Below are 17,279 nucleotides of genomic sequence, written 5' to 3'. Positions count from 1 at the left end.
GGCGCTGTATACCAAGCAGCAACATTTTAAATCCTTGCTAAAGATTCCCCCACTTCTTCCTCAGTCACCACTATTCATAGGTACTCTGTTATCCCACATGGGAAAACTGAGGCACATAGAGACGTAGTAACTTGCCTCGGCAGGAGTCGGACTTGCTGAGCTACCACACTATAATGCTTCATACCAAGTTGTCTTCTCTGCTCTTCCATAATTTTCAATTTTTCTATACAGACCCTGAAACACATTAGGTTTTGTTTTTGTTTTTGTTTTTTTTTTGAGACGGTCTCTCTGTCGCCCAGGCTGGAGTACAGTGGTGCAATCTCGGCTCACTGCAATGTCTGCCTCCTGGGTTCAAGCAATTCTCCTGCCTCAGTCTCCCAAGTAGCTGAGATTACCAGGCATGTGTCACCACATCCAGCTAACTTTTGTATTTTTAGTAGACATGGGGATTCACCATGTTGGTCAGGCTGCTCTCGAACTTCTGACCTCAGGTGATCCACCCGCCTTGGTCTCCCACAGCGCTGGGATTACAGGCGTGAGCCACCACACCCAGTCCTTTCTTTCATTTTTGAGACAGGGTCTTAGTCTGTGGCCCAGACTGGAGGGCAGGGACCGTGATCTCAGCTCACTGCAGCCTCCATCCCCACAGGGTTCAAGTGAATCTCATGCCTCAGCCTCCCCAGTAGCTGGGACCACAGGTGTCACACCACCATGCCTGGCTATTTTTTGTTTTGTATTTTTAGTAGAGACAGGGGTCAGCAAGCCATGTCACCCAGGCTGGTCTCAAATTCCTGACCTCAATCGATCCACCTGCCTTAGCCTCCCACAGTGCTGGGATTACAGGTGTGAGTCACTGCACCTGCCCTGCCTTTTTTAATGAACCCAAGAAAAGGCCCAGGCCCATTTTTCCAACCATCATTCAAATATCAACCACAAAGCAGCCTCCACTACCAGTTCCACACCCCTCTCCAGAGTTCAAGTGATTCTTGTGCCTCAGCCTCCCTGGTAGCTGGACCCTATCATCAGGCCCTAGTTTCCAGTTTCATAGCGAAGTTCTCCTTTTCTCTTCCCAGAGCACCTGCCTGAGTGAAGGTCAACAGAACCCTAATCACGGGCCATTTCCATGTTCTGGTTTTTCTAGACACTTCCTGGGGCTCAGAGGCAAACAGGGGCCTAGGAACGAAGCTCTGGCAGAGTCCCAGGAGGCCCACTAACGTTGACTTCTCAGCACTCGACCTGGTCACAACAGGAGCCGAGCAAGAATGTCTCACTGCCCTTCCACAGCCCAACTCCATCCGCACCAGCTGAAGAACAGGTGAATCCAAAGGAACAACAGGGAGCTTGAAACACACAACTTTATCTTTGGAAAAAACAGTATTTAATAATAACCATTGTTTATCTCCATGCAGGGCACAAGCTGAGCCGCTTACAAAGATTAGCCCATTCACTCTTCACTACAACCCTAGAAGGTTGTGACATTTTTGGCTTCTGTCCCATTTTATAGATGAGCAAAGTGAGGCACACAGAAGGAAAGTGGCTTGCTCAAGGTCACACAGCTAACTGACTGCCGAAAGGCCAGTCGCTCCTGGTCTGCAACATGCTGCCTTGAAAAACACAAAAACAGCGGGCACAGCGGCTCATGCCTATAACCCTAACACTTTGGGAGGCTGAGGCAGGAGGACCACTTGAGCCCAGGAGTTCAAGACCAACCTGGGCAACACAGTGCAACCCTGTCTCTACAAAAAATACAAAAATTAGTTGGGTGTGATGGAACATGCCTATAGTCCCAGCTGCTCGGGAGGCTGAGTTAGGAGGATCACTAGAGCCCGGGAGGCAGAGATTACAGTGAGCTGAGATCACACCACTGCACTCCAGCCTGGGCTACACAGTGAGACTCTGCCTCCAAAAGAAAAACACAAAAACTACCTACTTTCTAGCTTTCCATTTTAATTACATTGCGATTTTCCCACTCAGGCCCCAGCTGCCTCCTCTCAAATTCTGGTTCCAGGGCACGTCCAGCAAGTCTTGGAATCCAGGCCTCAGAAATATTCAAGGTCAAAGAAGTGGACAGGGTACCTACCAGAGGCAGAGATCAGCTACAATCACCCCCACACAAAAACCCAACCACCTGGCAGTATCTGTGACAAAAAGTCCTTGACTGAGAAACAAACACACACACACAACTGGACTTTCTGGATGAGTCTCTTAAGATAAAGAAACAAAGGGCACCCCAAGCATACTCATTAGCCATCAACTACCAGTGGCCATCAATAAAATACGTCCTGATACAAAACCTCACATAGGGTCACCAGTTTCACCACCTCCTCAATCCAGGAAAAGAAAAGAAACTAGAGAATATTCCGGAATTCCCAGCAACACGAACCCAGATCACCATGTGAATCTCTGCAAAAAATAATCTTGTTGTTATTACACCTGGTAAAAAGGATCCACAGGTTTTTCTCTTTCTGCTAAAGAAAGCCCATCTGCAAAGGGGCTGCAATCACTCCCAGACCCTGAAGGCAAAGTTCATGTTCTATTTCTAGCTCTGGTGTCAATCTCCAACCCCACTAGCTTAAAATGGGAGACGTATCAAAGTGTGGTAGGTTATTAAACACAATCACACCCTACTAAAAAAACAAACCAAAAAAACTCTCCAATGGGGCCCTGGAGGATGACTTTTCTACACTCCAAATGCAGCCTTCAAGGAAAGGCCAGCAAAACAGGACCAGAACGTATTTTTGGATGCTAATCACCAACTCCTAAGAGCCAAGGCTGTTTCTCCCGATTCCTAAGCAAAAGAGGAGAAACAGTCCCGTCCAGATTTGCCTACTGCGTTCACCAGTAATCAAGACAGCACCGCACAGAAGTGCCTTCTTGGAACAAACAGGCAAATCGCATTAAGGAGAAGCTGAAGCCCTAAAGACTGGACTTAAACCACTGAGAGTGGACTCCAGACATCCAGCCAGGCTCCGCCGTCCACGTTCCAGAAGAAAACTTGCCAGGTTTAAATCTAAGGGGCATCCCCAGAAAGGAGCTCCACGTGTTTCAGGGAAGGGAGGGCATGACCACAGGTACCAGGGTCCTGGGCGTCCTCGGCTGCACCCCAAATCTGACCCGAGCCGAGGGTCATGTGGGGCATGTCAAAGGTGAACACCCCCCTTCTTCCGTGGTTCCCCCAAACTTTCCCCGGAGTATTTAAGCAGCAACAAAAAAGACAAAGCTAGGTAACCACAGAAGAGTAACGTGACCGTAGGACAACTTTGGGGAGACAATGAAAGTCCCTTTCTACAATCTAAGCCCTTCCCCAGGTCACCCCGTTGGTCATGGGGTATTTTTCGTGAAAAGAGAACCGTAACCACAAAGGAGATAGGAGAACAAAAGCAGAGACACCCCCTTTCCCGCCCCCCATCTCTAGCGTCCCCTTCCCTGGAAGGTTTTTAGAGGCCGGAACCCCAAAACAGGAAGGCCTCCTCCCCGAGGCTCTGGCCCCTGACCCTCCCCTCCAAAACCCCAAGGCTGGGCACGCGGCCCCCCACGCCCTGCTCCCCAGAACTGAGTCACCCAAGATTTCCCCCATACCCCGCTCCCCCGAAAGGGGCCGGGCCGCGGGCGAGGCGAGGGTCCCGGGCCCCCAAGGCCGGACGCAGAGCGGGAAGTGGAGGTGCCCCCGGCGGCTGCGGGCCCGGCGCTTCCCCTCCCCGCCGGCCTCCGTCACGCCGGCCTCCGTCCCGCCGGCCCCAAACTGCCCGCCGCACGTACCCAGAGCGGGTCGGAGCCATCGGCTCTGCAGAAGCCCCGGAGCGCCATGAGGACGGCGCGGGCGGCGACGGGCACCGGGCGGCGGGCGATCAGGCCCGGCTGCTGGCGCTGGAGGTGGCGGCGGCGGGAGGGCGGGCGGCGGCTGCGGCGGCGCAGGGAGCCGGAGCCTGGGCCAGGGCCGCAACGCAGCCTGGTTGGCCGGCGCGTCACGGGGATGCGGCCGCCCCGCCCCGCCCCGCCCCGGCGCCCGGCTCACCTCGCACGGCTCGGCGTGGGCAGCGGGACCCGCCACCCCTCGGCGCCCCGGGCTTGGACGCCGCACCACCGGCCCTCAGATCCTCGGAGGCCTAGGCCCACCCGCTCTCCGACGGGCCCGGGGAGCGTTGGCTCGTCCTCCGGAAGCGCCTGGGGTCTTTGAGGCCACACATCCTGCGACCACTTTTCAAATCCTGTTGAACGACAGTGTCCATAACCAGGGGGAAATAACGTGAACGGAGCCCTCTACCCGCCTGGAGTGTGCCGCGCGTTTTAGCTACGCCCTCAATTCGTCCTGTTCTGTCTCCTCTTTCAAGAAGGAAGAACACCAGGTGCAGAGAGGTTGAGTGATTCCCCCTGGCCAGGATCAGGGTCACCTGGCCAATCACTGGCACGGCTGGGATTTGAACCCGGTTCGCTGACTCCAAAGCTAACTCAGACAGGCGGAGGTGGATACCCTTATTCACCTCTCTTTTACAGATGCGGAAATTGAAGTTCAGAGAGGCGAAGTAACTTGCCTGAGTTCACACAGTTAGGGAGGAGTGAAAGGGGAAGTGAGAGTCAAAGCCATGAGCAGTCTGATTTCAGGGCACTCATGGCTCAGAGGGCGCCAGTCTCCATCCCTAACAGCTGTGGTCCTCACCTGTGTGCATAGTGCCTTTGCTTCTTCTCATCCTCTTTAAGCATCACTTAGGAAATAGCAGGGTTATTGATACTCACCTCAGAGGTAAGGAAACTGAAGCCTTAAGACAATAATAATAGGCCAGCAGACAGTGCACGGTGGCTCACGCCAGTAATCCCAGAACTTTGGGAGGGCAAGGCAGGTGGATCACGAGGTCAGGAGATTGAGACCATCCTGGCTAGCACAGTGAAACCCAGTCCCTACTAAACATACAAAAAATCAGTCGGGCGTGGTGGCCCATGCCTGTAGTCCCAGCTACTCTGGAGGCAGAGGCAGGAGAACACTTCAACGTGGGAGGCAGAAGTTCCAGTGAGCTGAGATCCTGCCACTGCACTCCAGCCTGGGTGACAGAGCGAGACTCAGTCTCAAAAAAATAAATAAATAATAGTCCAGGCATGGTGGTTCATGCTTGTAATCCCAGCACTTTGGGAGGCCGAGGTAGGCCGATCACTTGAGGTCAAGAGTTTAAGACCAGCCTGGCCAACATAGAAAAACTCCATCTCTACTAAAAATACAAAAATTAGCTGGGCATGTTGGCAGGCACCTGTAGTCTCAGCTACTTGGGAAGCTGAAAAAGGAGAATTGCTTGAACCTAGGACGCAGAGGTTGCAATGAGCCAAAATCATGCCATTGCACTCTAGCCTGGGCAACACAGCAAGACTCCATCTCAAAAGATAATAATAATTAATAGGCATTCACAGTGACTGTTCCTAAGGCTGTGTTCTTAGCAGTTTACGTGAATTAACTTGTGCAATTCTCACAACCCCTTGAGGTAAGAGGTAGTATTACCCCCACTTTGCAGATGAGGAGACTGAGGCCCAGAAAGACAGTGTTAATTGTCACGGATTATTTGGATGGCTAATCACTTAAGCCAAACTTTGGACCCAGGAAGTCTGGCTAGGGAAGTGGGAAATCTATAATGCCATCCATTGCACCATATTGCTTTTGATCTGTTTCATAGGCAGACAGGCAGAGACAGAGGAGCGAGGGCGAGGCCTGGGAACGTAAACTTTCACTGTGATACCAGCAATGCCTTTCTTTTCTCCTCTCCGCCTTAATCTCCTGCCTGATGTGTGGTTTCCATAACACTTGCACATACACACAACAGCTGCACCAAATAAAACAGAAACAGTGTGTGCATTTGAGACCCCCGCCAGAGGACCTAGCGAAGGAAGGAGGAAAGAGGAAGGTAGATACGATTGTTTTGTGTGTGTTTTTTTATTGGCCCAGGTCCCCCTAAGGGCGAGTGAGTTTCTAAGAGATAATTACTTTCATGTAATAATGCCAATTGTGCTGCTGCTTGACCTTTATACTATCAACAAATATTTATTGAGCATTTACTATATGCCAGATGTCTTACTAGGAACAAGATAAAATGACTACTCTTGTGGAGCTGAAAGGATTTTAAGTGTTTTTTGTGGGAAGATGGCAGATGTTAATCAAATATTATATTTTTGAAAGGGTATTTACAGGCCAGAAGTGGTGACTCACGAGTGTCATCTCAGTACTTTGGGAACCCGAGGTGGGAGATTCACTTGGCCCAGGAGTTCCATGCTGCAGTGAGCTATGATCCTACCGCTGCACTGCAGCCTAGGTAACACAGCGAGACCGTGTCTCAGAAAAAAAAGCCAGGGGAGATATTTACTACTACGGGCACAACTAGAAAGAAAAAGTGGTGTCCGGGCATGGTAGCTCACTTCTGTAATCCTAGCACTTTGGGAGGCCAAGGCAGGTGGATCGCTTAAGTCAGGAGTTTGAGACCAGCCTGACCAACAAGGCAAAACCCCATCTCTACTAAAATCTAAAAATTAGCTGGGCGTGGTGGCGGGCGCCTGTAATCCCAGCTACTCCAGAGTCTGAGGCAGGTGAATCACTTGAACCTGGAAGGTGGAGGTTGCAGTGAGCCGAGATCACACCATTGCACTCCAGCCTGACAAAGCAAGACTCTGTCTCAAATAAATAAATAATAAAAATGAAAATACAAAAATTAGCCAGGCGTGGTGGTGGATGCCTATAATTCCAGCTATTCGGGCGACTGAGGCAGGAGAATCACTTCAACCCAGAAGGTGGAGGTTGCAGTGTGCTGAGGTGGCCCCACTGCACTCCAGTCTGGATGACAAAGTATGACTTTATATCAAAAAAAAATAAAAATGGGCAAAAGGGGACCTAAAGAGGTTCTGCCCTGCTGGGGGTGGAAGTCAGAGAAGTCTTCCCAGAGGAAAAGGCTTTCAAGCTGAGATACAAGGAATGAGTCTGGGTTCCTGGGGTCTGGCTTGTGTTCTGGGTAGAAGAAAACAGTTTATGGAAAAGTTATGAATCAGGGAGGGCCCTTGGAGGAAACTGAAGATGGCCTGGGTGGCAGGAACCCAGGGAAGGAAGTAAAAGAAATCCATCCAGAGCAGGCTGGATCCTGTCAGCCAAGGGAAGGGCACTGGGAGCCACTGGTGAGTTTTAGGCAGGGCACAAGACACAGTTGGCTTTCTTTCCATGTTTTATTCATTCACTCTTTATTCATCCTTTAAACAAATATTTATTAAGCAAGCATATGAAAACATGCTCAACATCATTAGTCATCAGTGAAACACAAATAAATCCCCAGTGAAACACCATTATCATACACCCACCAGAGTGACAGGAAAGACTGAAAATTCCATGTGCAGACAAAGACATCGATTAACTGGGACAGGGAGGCTCTGCTAGTAGAGGTATAAATCTGCTCAACTACTTTGGAAAACTAACAGTTTGGCCAGGTGCACTGACTTATGCCTGTAATCCCAGCACTTTGGAAGGCCAAGGCAGGTGGATCTCTTAAGCCCAGGAGATTGAGACCAGCCCGAGCAACATGAAAAAACCCCATCTCTACAAAAAATACAAAAAGGTGGGCTAAGGTGGGTGGATTGCCTGAACTCTGGAGTTCAAGACTAGCCTGGCCAAGATGGAGAAACCCCATCTCTATTAAAAATACAAAAAATTAGCCAGGCAGAGCAGCACACACCTGTAATCTGATCTACTCAGGAGGCAAAGGCAGGAAAATCGCTGGAACCCAGGACTCGGAGGTTGCAGTGAGCTGAGATCACACCACTGCACTCTAGCCTGGGCAACAGAGTGAGACTCTGTCTCAAAAAAAAAGAAAGTAGCCAGATGTTGTGGTGCACGCCTATAGTCTCAGCTTCTTAGGAAGCTGAGGCGCAGGTTTCTGTGAGCAAAGATCACACCATTTCACTACAGCCTGGGTGATAGAGTGAGACTCCGTCTGAAAAAAAAAACAACACTGACGATTTGTGCTAAAGCTAAACATGCAACTACACAGTCACACAGCAATTCCACTCATCTCCAGGAGAGGTGAGCTCACATCCACAAAAACACAGCTACAAAAAATGTTCACAATGGCAACAACACGTAATCCCACAAAATATAACAAGGAGCAAAACAACCCAGACACAAAAAAGCACATTTACCATGATCCCATTTATACGACTTTCAAGAATAGGAAAACCTAATATACATTATTTGAGAGCCAGGCACCGTGGCTCATGTCTGTAATACCAGCATTCTGGGAGGCCCAGGTAGGAGGATTGCTTCAGGTCAGGAGTTTGAGACCAGCCTGGGCAACATAGTGAGACCTCATTTCTACAAAACAATGTTAAATATTAGCTGAGCTTGTTGGCACACACCTGTGGTCCTAGCTATTCAGGAGACTGAGAAAGGAGGATTGCTTGAGCTGTGGAGTTCCAGCCTGCAGTGAACTGTGTACGATTCCACCACTGCATTCCAGCCTGGGCAACAGAGCTAGACCCTGTCTCTGAATAACGATAGTAATAATAACGTATGTTGACCAATGTCAAAATAGAAAGAAATGTGCTAGGGAGTTGGAAATGTTCTATAACTTGATTTGGTGGTAGTTATGTGGTTTTAAATATATATATATTTAAATGTGTGTATTGTATGTATATGTATATATATATATACATATACATATACACACATTTATATTTTAAAATTCATTGAGCTTGCCTGGGTGCATTGTCTCATGCCTGCAATCCCAGCACTTTGGGAAGCCAAGGTGGGTGGATCACTTGAGGTCAGGAGTTCAAGACCAGCCTGGCCAACATGGTGAAACCCTGTCTCTACTAAAAATACATCATTAGCCGGGTGTCCTAGCACACACCTGTAATCCCAGCTACTCAGGAGGCTGCAGCAGTAGAATCGCTTGAACCCAGGAGGCAGAGGTTGCACTGAGCCGAGACTGCGCCGCTACACTCCAGCCTGGGCAACAGAGCGAGACTCTGTCTCAAAAAAAAAAATTCACCAAGAGGACTTTTAAGGTTGCTGTACTTTGCTCTATGAAAGTTAAACTCAATTTAAATTTTTTTTTGAGATAGGATCTTTCTCCTGCTCTGTGGCCCAGGCTAGAGAGCAGTGGTGCTCACTGCAGCCTTAAACCCTTGGGCTCAAGCAATCCTCCTGTCTCAGCCTCCAAAGTAGCTGGAATTATAGGAGCACACCACCATGCCTACCTAGTATTTTTTGTAATATTGTTGTAAGACGGGATCTTACTATGTTGCCCAAGCTGGTCTCAAACTCCTAACCTCAGGCCATCCTTCCCAAAGAGCTGGGGTTACAGGTACGAGCCATTGTACCAAGCCTCAATTAAATATATTTTTGTTTGAGATGGAGTCTTACTCTGTCACCCAGGCTGGAGTGCAGTGGTGGGATCTCTGCTCACTGCAACCTCTGCTTCCTGGGTTCAAGTGATTCTCCTGCCTCAGCCTTCTGAGTAGCTGGGATTACAGGCACACACCACCATGCCTGGCTAATTTTTGTATTTTTGGTAGAGATAGGGTTTCACCATGTTGGTCAGCCTGGTCTCGAACTCCTGACCTCATGATCCACCTTCCTCAGCCTCCCAAAGTGCTGGGATTATAGGTGTGAGCCACTGCGCCTGGCCTTTTTTTTTTTTTGAGATGGAGTTTTGCTGTGTTGTCAGGCTGCTGGAGTGCAGTGGCACCATCTCAGCCTACTGCAACCTCCTCCTCCTAGATTCAAACGATTCCCCTGCCTCAGCCTCCCCAGGAGCTGGTACTACAGGAGTGTGCCACCACGTGTGGCTAATTTTTTGTATTTTAGTTGAAGACGGGGTTTCACCATGTTGGCCAGGATGGTCTCAATCTCCTAACTTCGTGATTGGCCCACCTCAGCCTACCAAAGTGCTGGGATTACAGGTGTGAGCCACCTTGCCCGGCCAATTAAGAATTTTAAAATAAAAAGTAAATAAATGTGAGCTCGGCATGGTGGCTCATGCCTGTAATCCCAACACTTTGGGAGGCCGGTGGATCACCTGAGTTCAGGAGTTTGAGACCAGCCTAACCAATATGGTGAAATGCCACCTCTACTAAAAATACAAAAATTAGTCGAGCATGGTGGCACATGCCTGTAATGCCAGCTACTCAGAAGGCTGAGGCAGGAGAATCACTTGAACCCAGGAGGCGGAGGTTGCAGTGAGCCAAGATTGTATCACTGTACTGCAGCCTGGGCAGAAAAGCAAGAATCCATCTCAAAAAAAAAAAAAGAAATAAAAAAGTTAAAAAATATTGATTGCAGGTCTCCTGTGTGTATTAGGTGCTGTATACACAGGAGTGACCAAAACAAAGAAGGAAGCAAATTACAGACCAAACAAATTAGTCTACCATTTTCCAAAAGCAGAAACTGGGGTTAGAGGCATGACATAACATTCCAGATCCGACCTCTGGAATGTGGCAGAGATAAGGCTCAGCTCTGCTCCTGACCTCCAAGCCTCTCCGTGCAAGTGTTTCAGCCACAGGCTCAAACCACCCCTTTACCTTCTTTCTAAGCCCTTCCTCCCCATTAGGGGCTCTTGTAATATAACAAACACCCTTAGACCAAGAGACTCTGGGCCCTGCATCAGACCCACTCAACTGGCAGCAAAGTGACTCATGATTAAGATGCGAGATTTGGATTTTGGATTTCAAGCCTCAGTTAATCGGTAGGTAGCAGAAAGAATGCCGGAGATCCTCTTCGTATTTCCTGTAACCACAGCACTCTGTTCTTGTTCGTTTATGTAGGAGCACTTATCACTATTTGTTATCATTCACTTATTTGCTCCATATAGCCTCCCCAGCCAGACTAGGAGGTGTTTCGTTTTGTTTGTTTTTTTGAGATAGAGTCTCGTTCTGTCACCCAGGCTGGAGTGCAGTGGCACGATCTCCCAGGTTCAAGCGATTCTCCTGACTCAGCCTACCAAGTAGCCAGGACCACAGGCATGCACCATCATGCCCGGCTAATTTTTGTATTTTTAGTAGAGACAGGGTTTTGCTTTGTTGGCCAGGCTGGTCTCAAACTCCTGAACTCAAGTGATTTGCCCACCTTGGACTCTCAAAGGGCTGAGATTACGGGCATGAGCGCCTCGCCCAGACTGGGACCTTGAAGCTGCTGCTCTCTCTGACCTGAACTTCTGCACCTTCCTCCTCCTTGGTGTCCCCATTGCCTTTCTCTCCCCACTATAATCAGAACCCCTCCCAGCAGCCCCAGGGGACCTAGGAAAGCACCCTGCATGCAGCCTCCAGTAGCCTCTCTTTGTCCTTGATATCAAATCCTGCTGGAAAAAGATATGACAAATCTACTTCTATGTATGTAATCAAAAAAAGTAAAAGCAGGGGTTCGAGCAGGTATCTGTTTTTTGTTTTTTGTTTTCTGAGGCAGAGTCTTTCTCTGTCACCCAGCCTGGAGTGCAATGGTACACTCACTGCAATCTGTCTCCTGGGTTCAAGCAATTCTCCTGCCTCAGCCTCCCGAGTAGCTGGAATTACAGGCGCACACCACCACACCTCGCTAATTTTTGTATTTTTGGTAGAGACGGGGTTTCACCATTTTGGCCTGGCTGGTGTCAAACTCCTGACCTGGTGATCCACCCACCTCAGCCTCCCAAAATGCTGGGATTACAGACAGGAGCCACTGTGCCCGGCCTCAAGCAGGTATTTGTATACCCACATTCATAGCAGCATAATTTACAGTAGCCAAAAAGCAGAAGCAGGCCAGGCACAGTGATTCCTCCAACCTCAGCTTCCCAAGTAGCTGGGATTACAGGTTCGCACCACCATTAACACCTAGTTTTCGTATTTTTAGTAGAGATGGGGTTTTTCCATGTTGTCCAGGCTGGTCTTGAACTCTTGGCCTCAGGTGATCCACCCACCTCGGCCTCCCAAAGTGCTGGGATTACAGGGGTGACCCACTACGCCTGGCCACTTTTTCTTTTCGTACCATTTAATTACCCTAAATCATATACTAAATGTATTTATAGTGCCTTGTAAGTATGCAGGTTTTTTCTTTTTCCCACTAGAATGTCAGCTCCATGATGGAGGGACTTAGCTATGTCTTGCACACTTACGTACTCAGAATACTTAGACAAGGGGTCAGCAAAGTTTTTCTATAAAGAGCCAGATTGTAAATATTTTAGGCTTAGCAGACCCTGTAGTCTCTGCCACCACTTCTCACATCTATCACGGGAGTGCAAAAGCAGTCATAGCAAATATATAAACGAGGCTGGGGGTGGTGTGGCTCATACCTATAATCCCGGCACTTTGAGAGGCCACAGTGGGAGGATTGCTTGAGCCCAGGTGTTCGAGACCAACCTAGCCACCAGGGACTAACCTGTAGTGAGGAAAAGCCAGGTTTATTCACTTATTAAAAACAGGGAGGGTCTGTTTTGAAGCATTGATTGTACAACAGGCAAAACCCTGTCTCTGCAAAAATTAGCTAAGCATGGTAGTACACATCTGTACTCCCAGTTACTTGGGAGGCTAAGGTGGGAGAATTCCTTGAGCCCAGGAGGTGGATGTTCCACTGAGCCGTGATTGCACCACTACACTGCAGCCTGGGAAATAGAGAAAGGCTCTGTTTGAGAGAGAGAGAGAGAGAGAGAGACCACAGCAACTGAGCAGCTTCACCAAACAAAGGCAAAAATGAACTTCTTTATTTTGTTGTTTTTGAGACAGAGTCTTGCTCTGTTACCAGCCTGTAGGGTAGTGGTGCAATCTGTGCAATGTCCAACTCCCTGGTTCAAGCGATTCTCCTGCCTCAGCCACCCAGGTATCTGGACTTACCGGGACATGCCACCACAGCCAGCTAGTTTCTGTATTTTTAGGAGAGACAGGGTTTCGCCATGTTGGCCAGCATGGTCTCAATCTCCTGACCTCATGATCTGCCCGCCTCATCCTCCCAAAGTGCTGGGATTATAGGCGTGAGCCACGGAGCACAGCCTAAAAATTAACTTCTTATAGTATTTAGGAAGGGTCAAATTTAGGTAAAATATAAATGAAGCAGAGTTTTCATAGGCTCATAGCAAAACAGGACTCTGGGTAAATAAGTCAATGTCAAAGTGAATTGCAAAGTGGACTAAGGGTCCTGTTCCTTTGGAAACCATAAAATTAAATAAATTTAAATTAATTAAATGAAACTCCCATTTCATTCTGGGAGTCTTTATCTGACATCTTGTGCCTGGGATGGATAGCACAGCAGCTTTTTGGAGCCCAGAACCTTCAGGCAAGAGGAAAAATTTTCACTTGTACTGATATATTTTCAAACTGCAAATTATCTACCTATGATTTTATGGAACAAGATTTCACAGCAAGTCAAGTGATTCTCCTGCCTCAGCCTCCCTAGTAGCTGGGATTACAGGCATGCACCACCATGCCTGGCTAAGTTTTGTATTTTTAGTAGAAACACGATTTCACCATGTTTGCCAGTCTGGTCTCAAACTCCTGACCTCAGGTGATCTGCCTGCCTCGGCCTCCCACAGTGCTGGGATTATAGGTGTGAGCCACCGCACCTGGCCCACAGTTCATTTTTGTTTTTGTTTTTTCCTCCGAAGAGTTTCTTGGATACTTTGACTCCTTTTTATTCCTCTATTAGTTTTGGGATCAAATTGTCAAGTTCTACAAAAAAAAAAAAAAAGAAAAAAAGAAAAAAAATGCTCAGCTTTTCATTGCGATTACATTTGATTTATGAATCAATACAAGAGTTGACACCTTCAAATCTAGAATCTTCCAGTCAATGAACATGTATATCTCTTCATTTATTTAGGTCTTCTTTACTCTCTCAACAAAATTTTTTTCTTTTTTTTTTTTTTTTTTTTGGAGATGGAGATTCACTCTTGTTGCCCAGGCTGGAGTGCAATGGCGTAATCTCCACTCACCACAACCTCCGCCTCCTGGGTTCAAGCAATTCTGCCTCAGCCTCCCAAGTAGCTGGGATTACAAGCAGGTGCTACCACACCCTGCTAACTTTGTATTTTTAGTAGAGACTGGGTTTCTCCATGTTGGTCATGCTGGTCTCGAACTCCTGACTTCAGAATCTCCCAACCTCAGCCTCCAAAGTGCTGGGATTACACCATGCCCAGCCCCCAACAACATTTTTAAATATTCCATAGAGGTTTTCTAAGTCCTGTATGAGACATTGTATCTTGTTAGGTATTCCTTAGGTACAAGAGGGGAATTTGTTTTTCACCTTTTTGAACTGTTTGAAGTTTTTTCTAACCACATGCATATATTTTTCAAAATAAAAACTATTAAGATTTTTGGCCTTTCCATCTGGTGGCAGCCATCAGATAAGCCAAGATGGGTGCATACAATTACATCCAGGAACAGCCGGGTGCAGTGGCTCATGCCTGTAATCTCAGCACTTTGGGAGGCCGAGGTGGGTGGATCACGGGGTCAGGAGTACAAGACCAGCCTGGACAAGATGGTGAAACCCTGTCTTTGCTAAAAATACACAAAAATTAGCCTGGTGTGGTGGCAGGCGCCTGTAATCCCAGCTATTTGGGGAGGCTGTGACAGAGAATTACTTGAATCCGGGAGGCGGCGGTTGCAGTGAGCTGAGATCGCACCACTGCACTCCAGCCTGAGCGACAGAGCGAGACTCTGTCTCCAAAAAAAAAAAAAAAGAGAAGAAAAAAAATTACCCAGACCTGATGGCTCATGCCTGTGGTTCCAGCTACTCAAGAGGCTGAGGCAGGAGGATCGCTTGAGTGCAGGAGGTCAAGGCTGCAGTGAGTTATGGTTGCACTACTGCACTTTCGCAAGATCCTGTCTCAAAAAAAAAAAAAGTACCTCCAGGAGCTATGGAGAAAGAAGCAGTCTTATGTCATGAGCTTTCTTCTAAGTGTCTGCTGCTGGCAGTACCACCAGCTCTCTGCTCTCCACAAGGCTCCCTGCCGCTTCTGGCCCGATAAAGCGTTCCAACTGGGCTACAAGACCAAGCAAGTTTATGTTATGTGTAGGATTCGAGTTTGCCATGATGACCGAAAACGCCCAGTTCCTAAGGGTGCAACTTACGGCTGTCCGTCATGGTATTAACTGAAGCCTTCAGTCCATTGCAGAGGAGTGAGTTGGACGCCACTGTGGGGCTCTAAGAATCCTGAATTCTTACTGGGTTGGTGAAGATTCCACATACAAATTTTTTGAGGTTATCCCCATAGATCCATTCCATAAAGCTATCAGAAGAAATCCCGATACCCGGTGGATCACCAAACCAGTCCACAAGCACAGGGAGATGCCCGGGCTGACATCTGCAGGCCGAAAGAGCCGTGGCCTTGGGAAGGGCCATAACTTCCACCACACTATTGGTGGTTCTCGCCAGGAAGCTTGGAGAAGACGCAATACTCTCCAACCTCTGTTACCGCTAATAGAAATAAAGTTTGTAAAACTCATACCTAATAAACAATTAAGACAGTCAAAAAAATAAGATATTGGGGACAGGCGCGGTGGCTTAAGCCTGTAATTCCAGCACTTTGGGAAGCCAAGGGGGGCGGATCACCTGAAGTCAGGAGTTTGAGACCAACCTGGGCAATATGATGAAACCCTGTCTCTAGTAAAATTACAAAAATTAGCTGGGCAGGTGGCACATGCCTGTTATCCCAGCTACTCAGAAGGTAGAGCCCAGGAGAATCTCTTGAAGCTGGAAAGCAGCGGTTAAAGTGAGCTGGGATCACCCCACTGCATTCCAGCCTGGATGATAGATTGAGATCCATCGCAAAAAAAAAGAGAAAGAAATTATTAAGATTTTTGAATTAGCACTGTATTATCATTGTTTGCACATCAAAACTATAAGTAGGCATACAGCAGAAAGTCTCTCTCTCACTCCTGGACCTATTCACATATTCCCGATCCTTGCTTTCCAATAGGTAATGGCTATACATTAATTTCTTATTTATCCTTCCAGAATTCTTCGTGCACATGTCCCTAAATGTATACTTTCTCTCTCCTCAAAATAAATGCCATAGACTGTGTGTCTTTTTGCAGAATCTTTTGCAAAAAGACTCTTGTGGACACAGTGTGAAAACATGGACCCAGGAACTGTGTTACTTGCAAACTTAAACCCGGGAGGTGGAGGTTGTAGTGAGCCAAGATCATGCCACTGCACTCCAGCCTGGACAACAAGAGCGAAACTCTGTCTCCAAATCATAATGTGGCCGAGCCAGCAACCTTATGCCATGTAAGTACTATTGCTATGCAGTTTATTCAAGGGAGGAAACTGAAGTCTGAGAAGTGATTTAGCCAAGGTGAGGTGGTTGGAAAGGGCGGGAACATGGACTTGAACCCAGGCCTGGTGACCCTAAAGCTCTTATGCTGGGCCACTGAGCTGAAGAGACTCCAGTTAGCACTTTCCCACGGAAGGGGCTTGTTTAGTCACCACCGGAAGGTTTACCCCACAAAAAGAAGGCTCAGAGGAAATTTCATACGGTCTTCAAGTATTTTAAGGGCTGTCATGTGGAAAAGGATTAGCTCTTTTGTATTACTCCTGAGAGCAGAGGTAAGATAGGTGGGGTGTATTGCAGGAAAGTCAATTTTCTCTCGTGTGTGTGTGTGTCTGTGTGTGTGTGTGTGTGTGTTTGGTTTTTTTGTTTTGTTTTTGAGATGGAGTGGGATAGTGTGATCTCAGATCACTGCAACCTCTGCCTCCTGGGTTCAAGCGATTCTCCTGCCTCAGCCTCCCGAGTAGCTGGGACTATGGGCATGCACCACCACACCCAGCTAATTTTTGTATTTATATTAGAGATGGGGTTTGGCCATGTTTGCCAGGCTGGTCTCAAACCCCTGACCTCAGGTGATCCACCTTCTCAGCCTCCCAAAGTGCTGGGATCACAGGCGTGAGCCACCGTGCCCCACCAGGAAGTAGACGTTGGCCGGGTGATATAACCAACTTACTGGAGGTAATAAGCCCGCTGTCAGTGGTGGTTTATTCTGAAGATCAGAGATGGGGAGTTTCACCTCAGCCCCAAACAAGAGAATCACTGGAAACAAGGCTGTGTTGTAGGGGATTGCTGCTTTGGGAGAGGAGTTGGACAAGAACTTGAGGAATTTTTATGTCCCTTTCAACTCTAAGATTCTATGTTTGCAGGGCCCAGCATGGTGGCTCACACCCGTAATCCCAGCACTTTGGGAGGCCAAGGTGAGCAGATTACCTGAGGTCAGGAATTTGAGACCAGCCTGGCCAACGTGGTAAAACCACATCTCTAATAAAAATACAAAATTAGCTGGGTGTGGTAGTGCACACCTGTAATCCCAGC

The 17,279-nt window shown here is 48.0% G+C and overlaps 1 protein-coding gene and 1 pseudogene across 8 annotated transcripts in view; one reads left to right on the top strand and one right to left on the bottom strand.

Moving 5' to 3' along the window:
* ABCC1 (ATP binding cassette subfamily C member 1 (ABCC1 blood group)) overlaps positions 1–4,341 on the bottom strand; it is a 193,429-nt gene extending 189,088 nt beyond the window's left edge. For 4 of the 8 annotated variants that reach the window (XM_035266967.3, XM_035266968.3, XM_035266971.3 and 1 more), the window contains exon 1: positions 3,760–3,903. In XM_035266967.3, the coding sequence (XP_035122858.1) occupies positions 3,760–3,807 (48 nt within the window). In that variant the 5' untranslated portion in view covers positions 3,808–3,903. Of the gene's footprint in view, positions 1–3,579; positions 3,701–3,759; positions 3,904–4,015 lie in introns of those variants that run through there. The other 4 variants (XM_035266969.3, XM_078344692.1, XM_035266970.3 and 1 more) reach the window with 2 other exon arrangements.
* Positions 4,342–14,766: 10,425 nt separating this feature from the next.
* Positions 14,767–17,056, top strand: LOC128929196 (large ribosomal subunit protein eL15 pseudogene; annotated as a pseudogene).
* Positions 17,057–17,279: the final 223 nt, after the last annotated feature.

This window comes from Callithrix jacchus, chromosome 12 (genome assembly GCF_049354715.1).
Source record: "Callithrix jacchus isolate 240 chromosome 12, calJac240_pri, whole genome shotgun sequence".
Lineage (NCBI taxonomy): Eukaryota > Metazoa > Chordata > Mammalia > Primates > Cebidae > Callithrix > Callithrix jacchus.
This window is presented reverse-complemented; position numbering and strand designations above follow the sequence as displayed.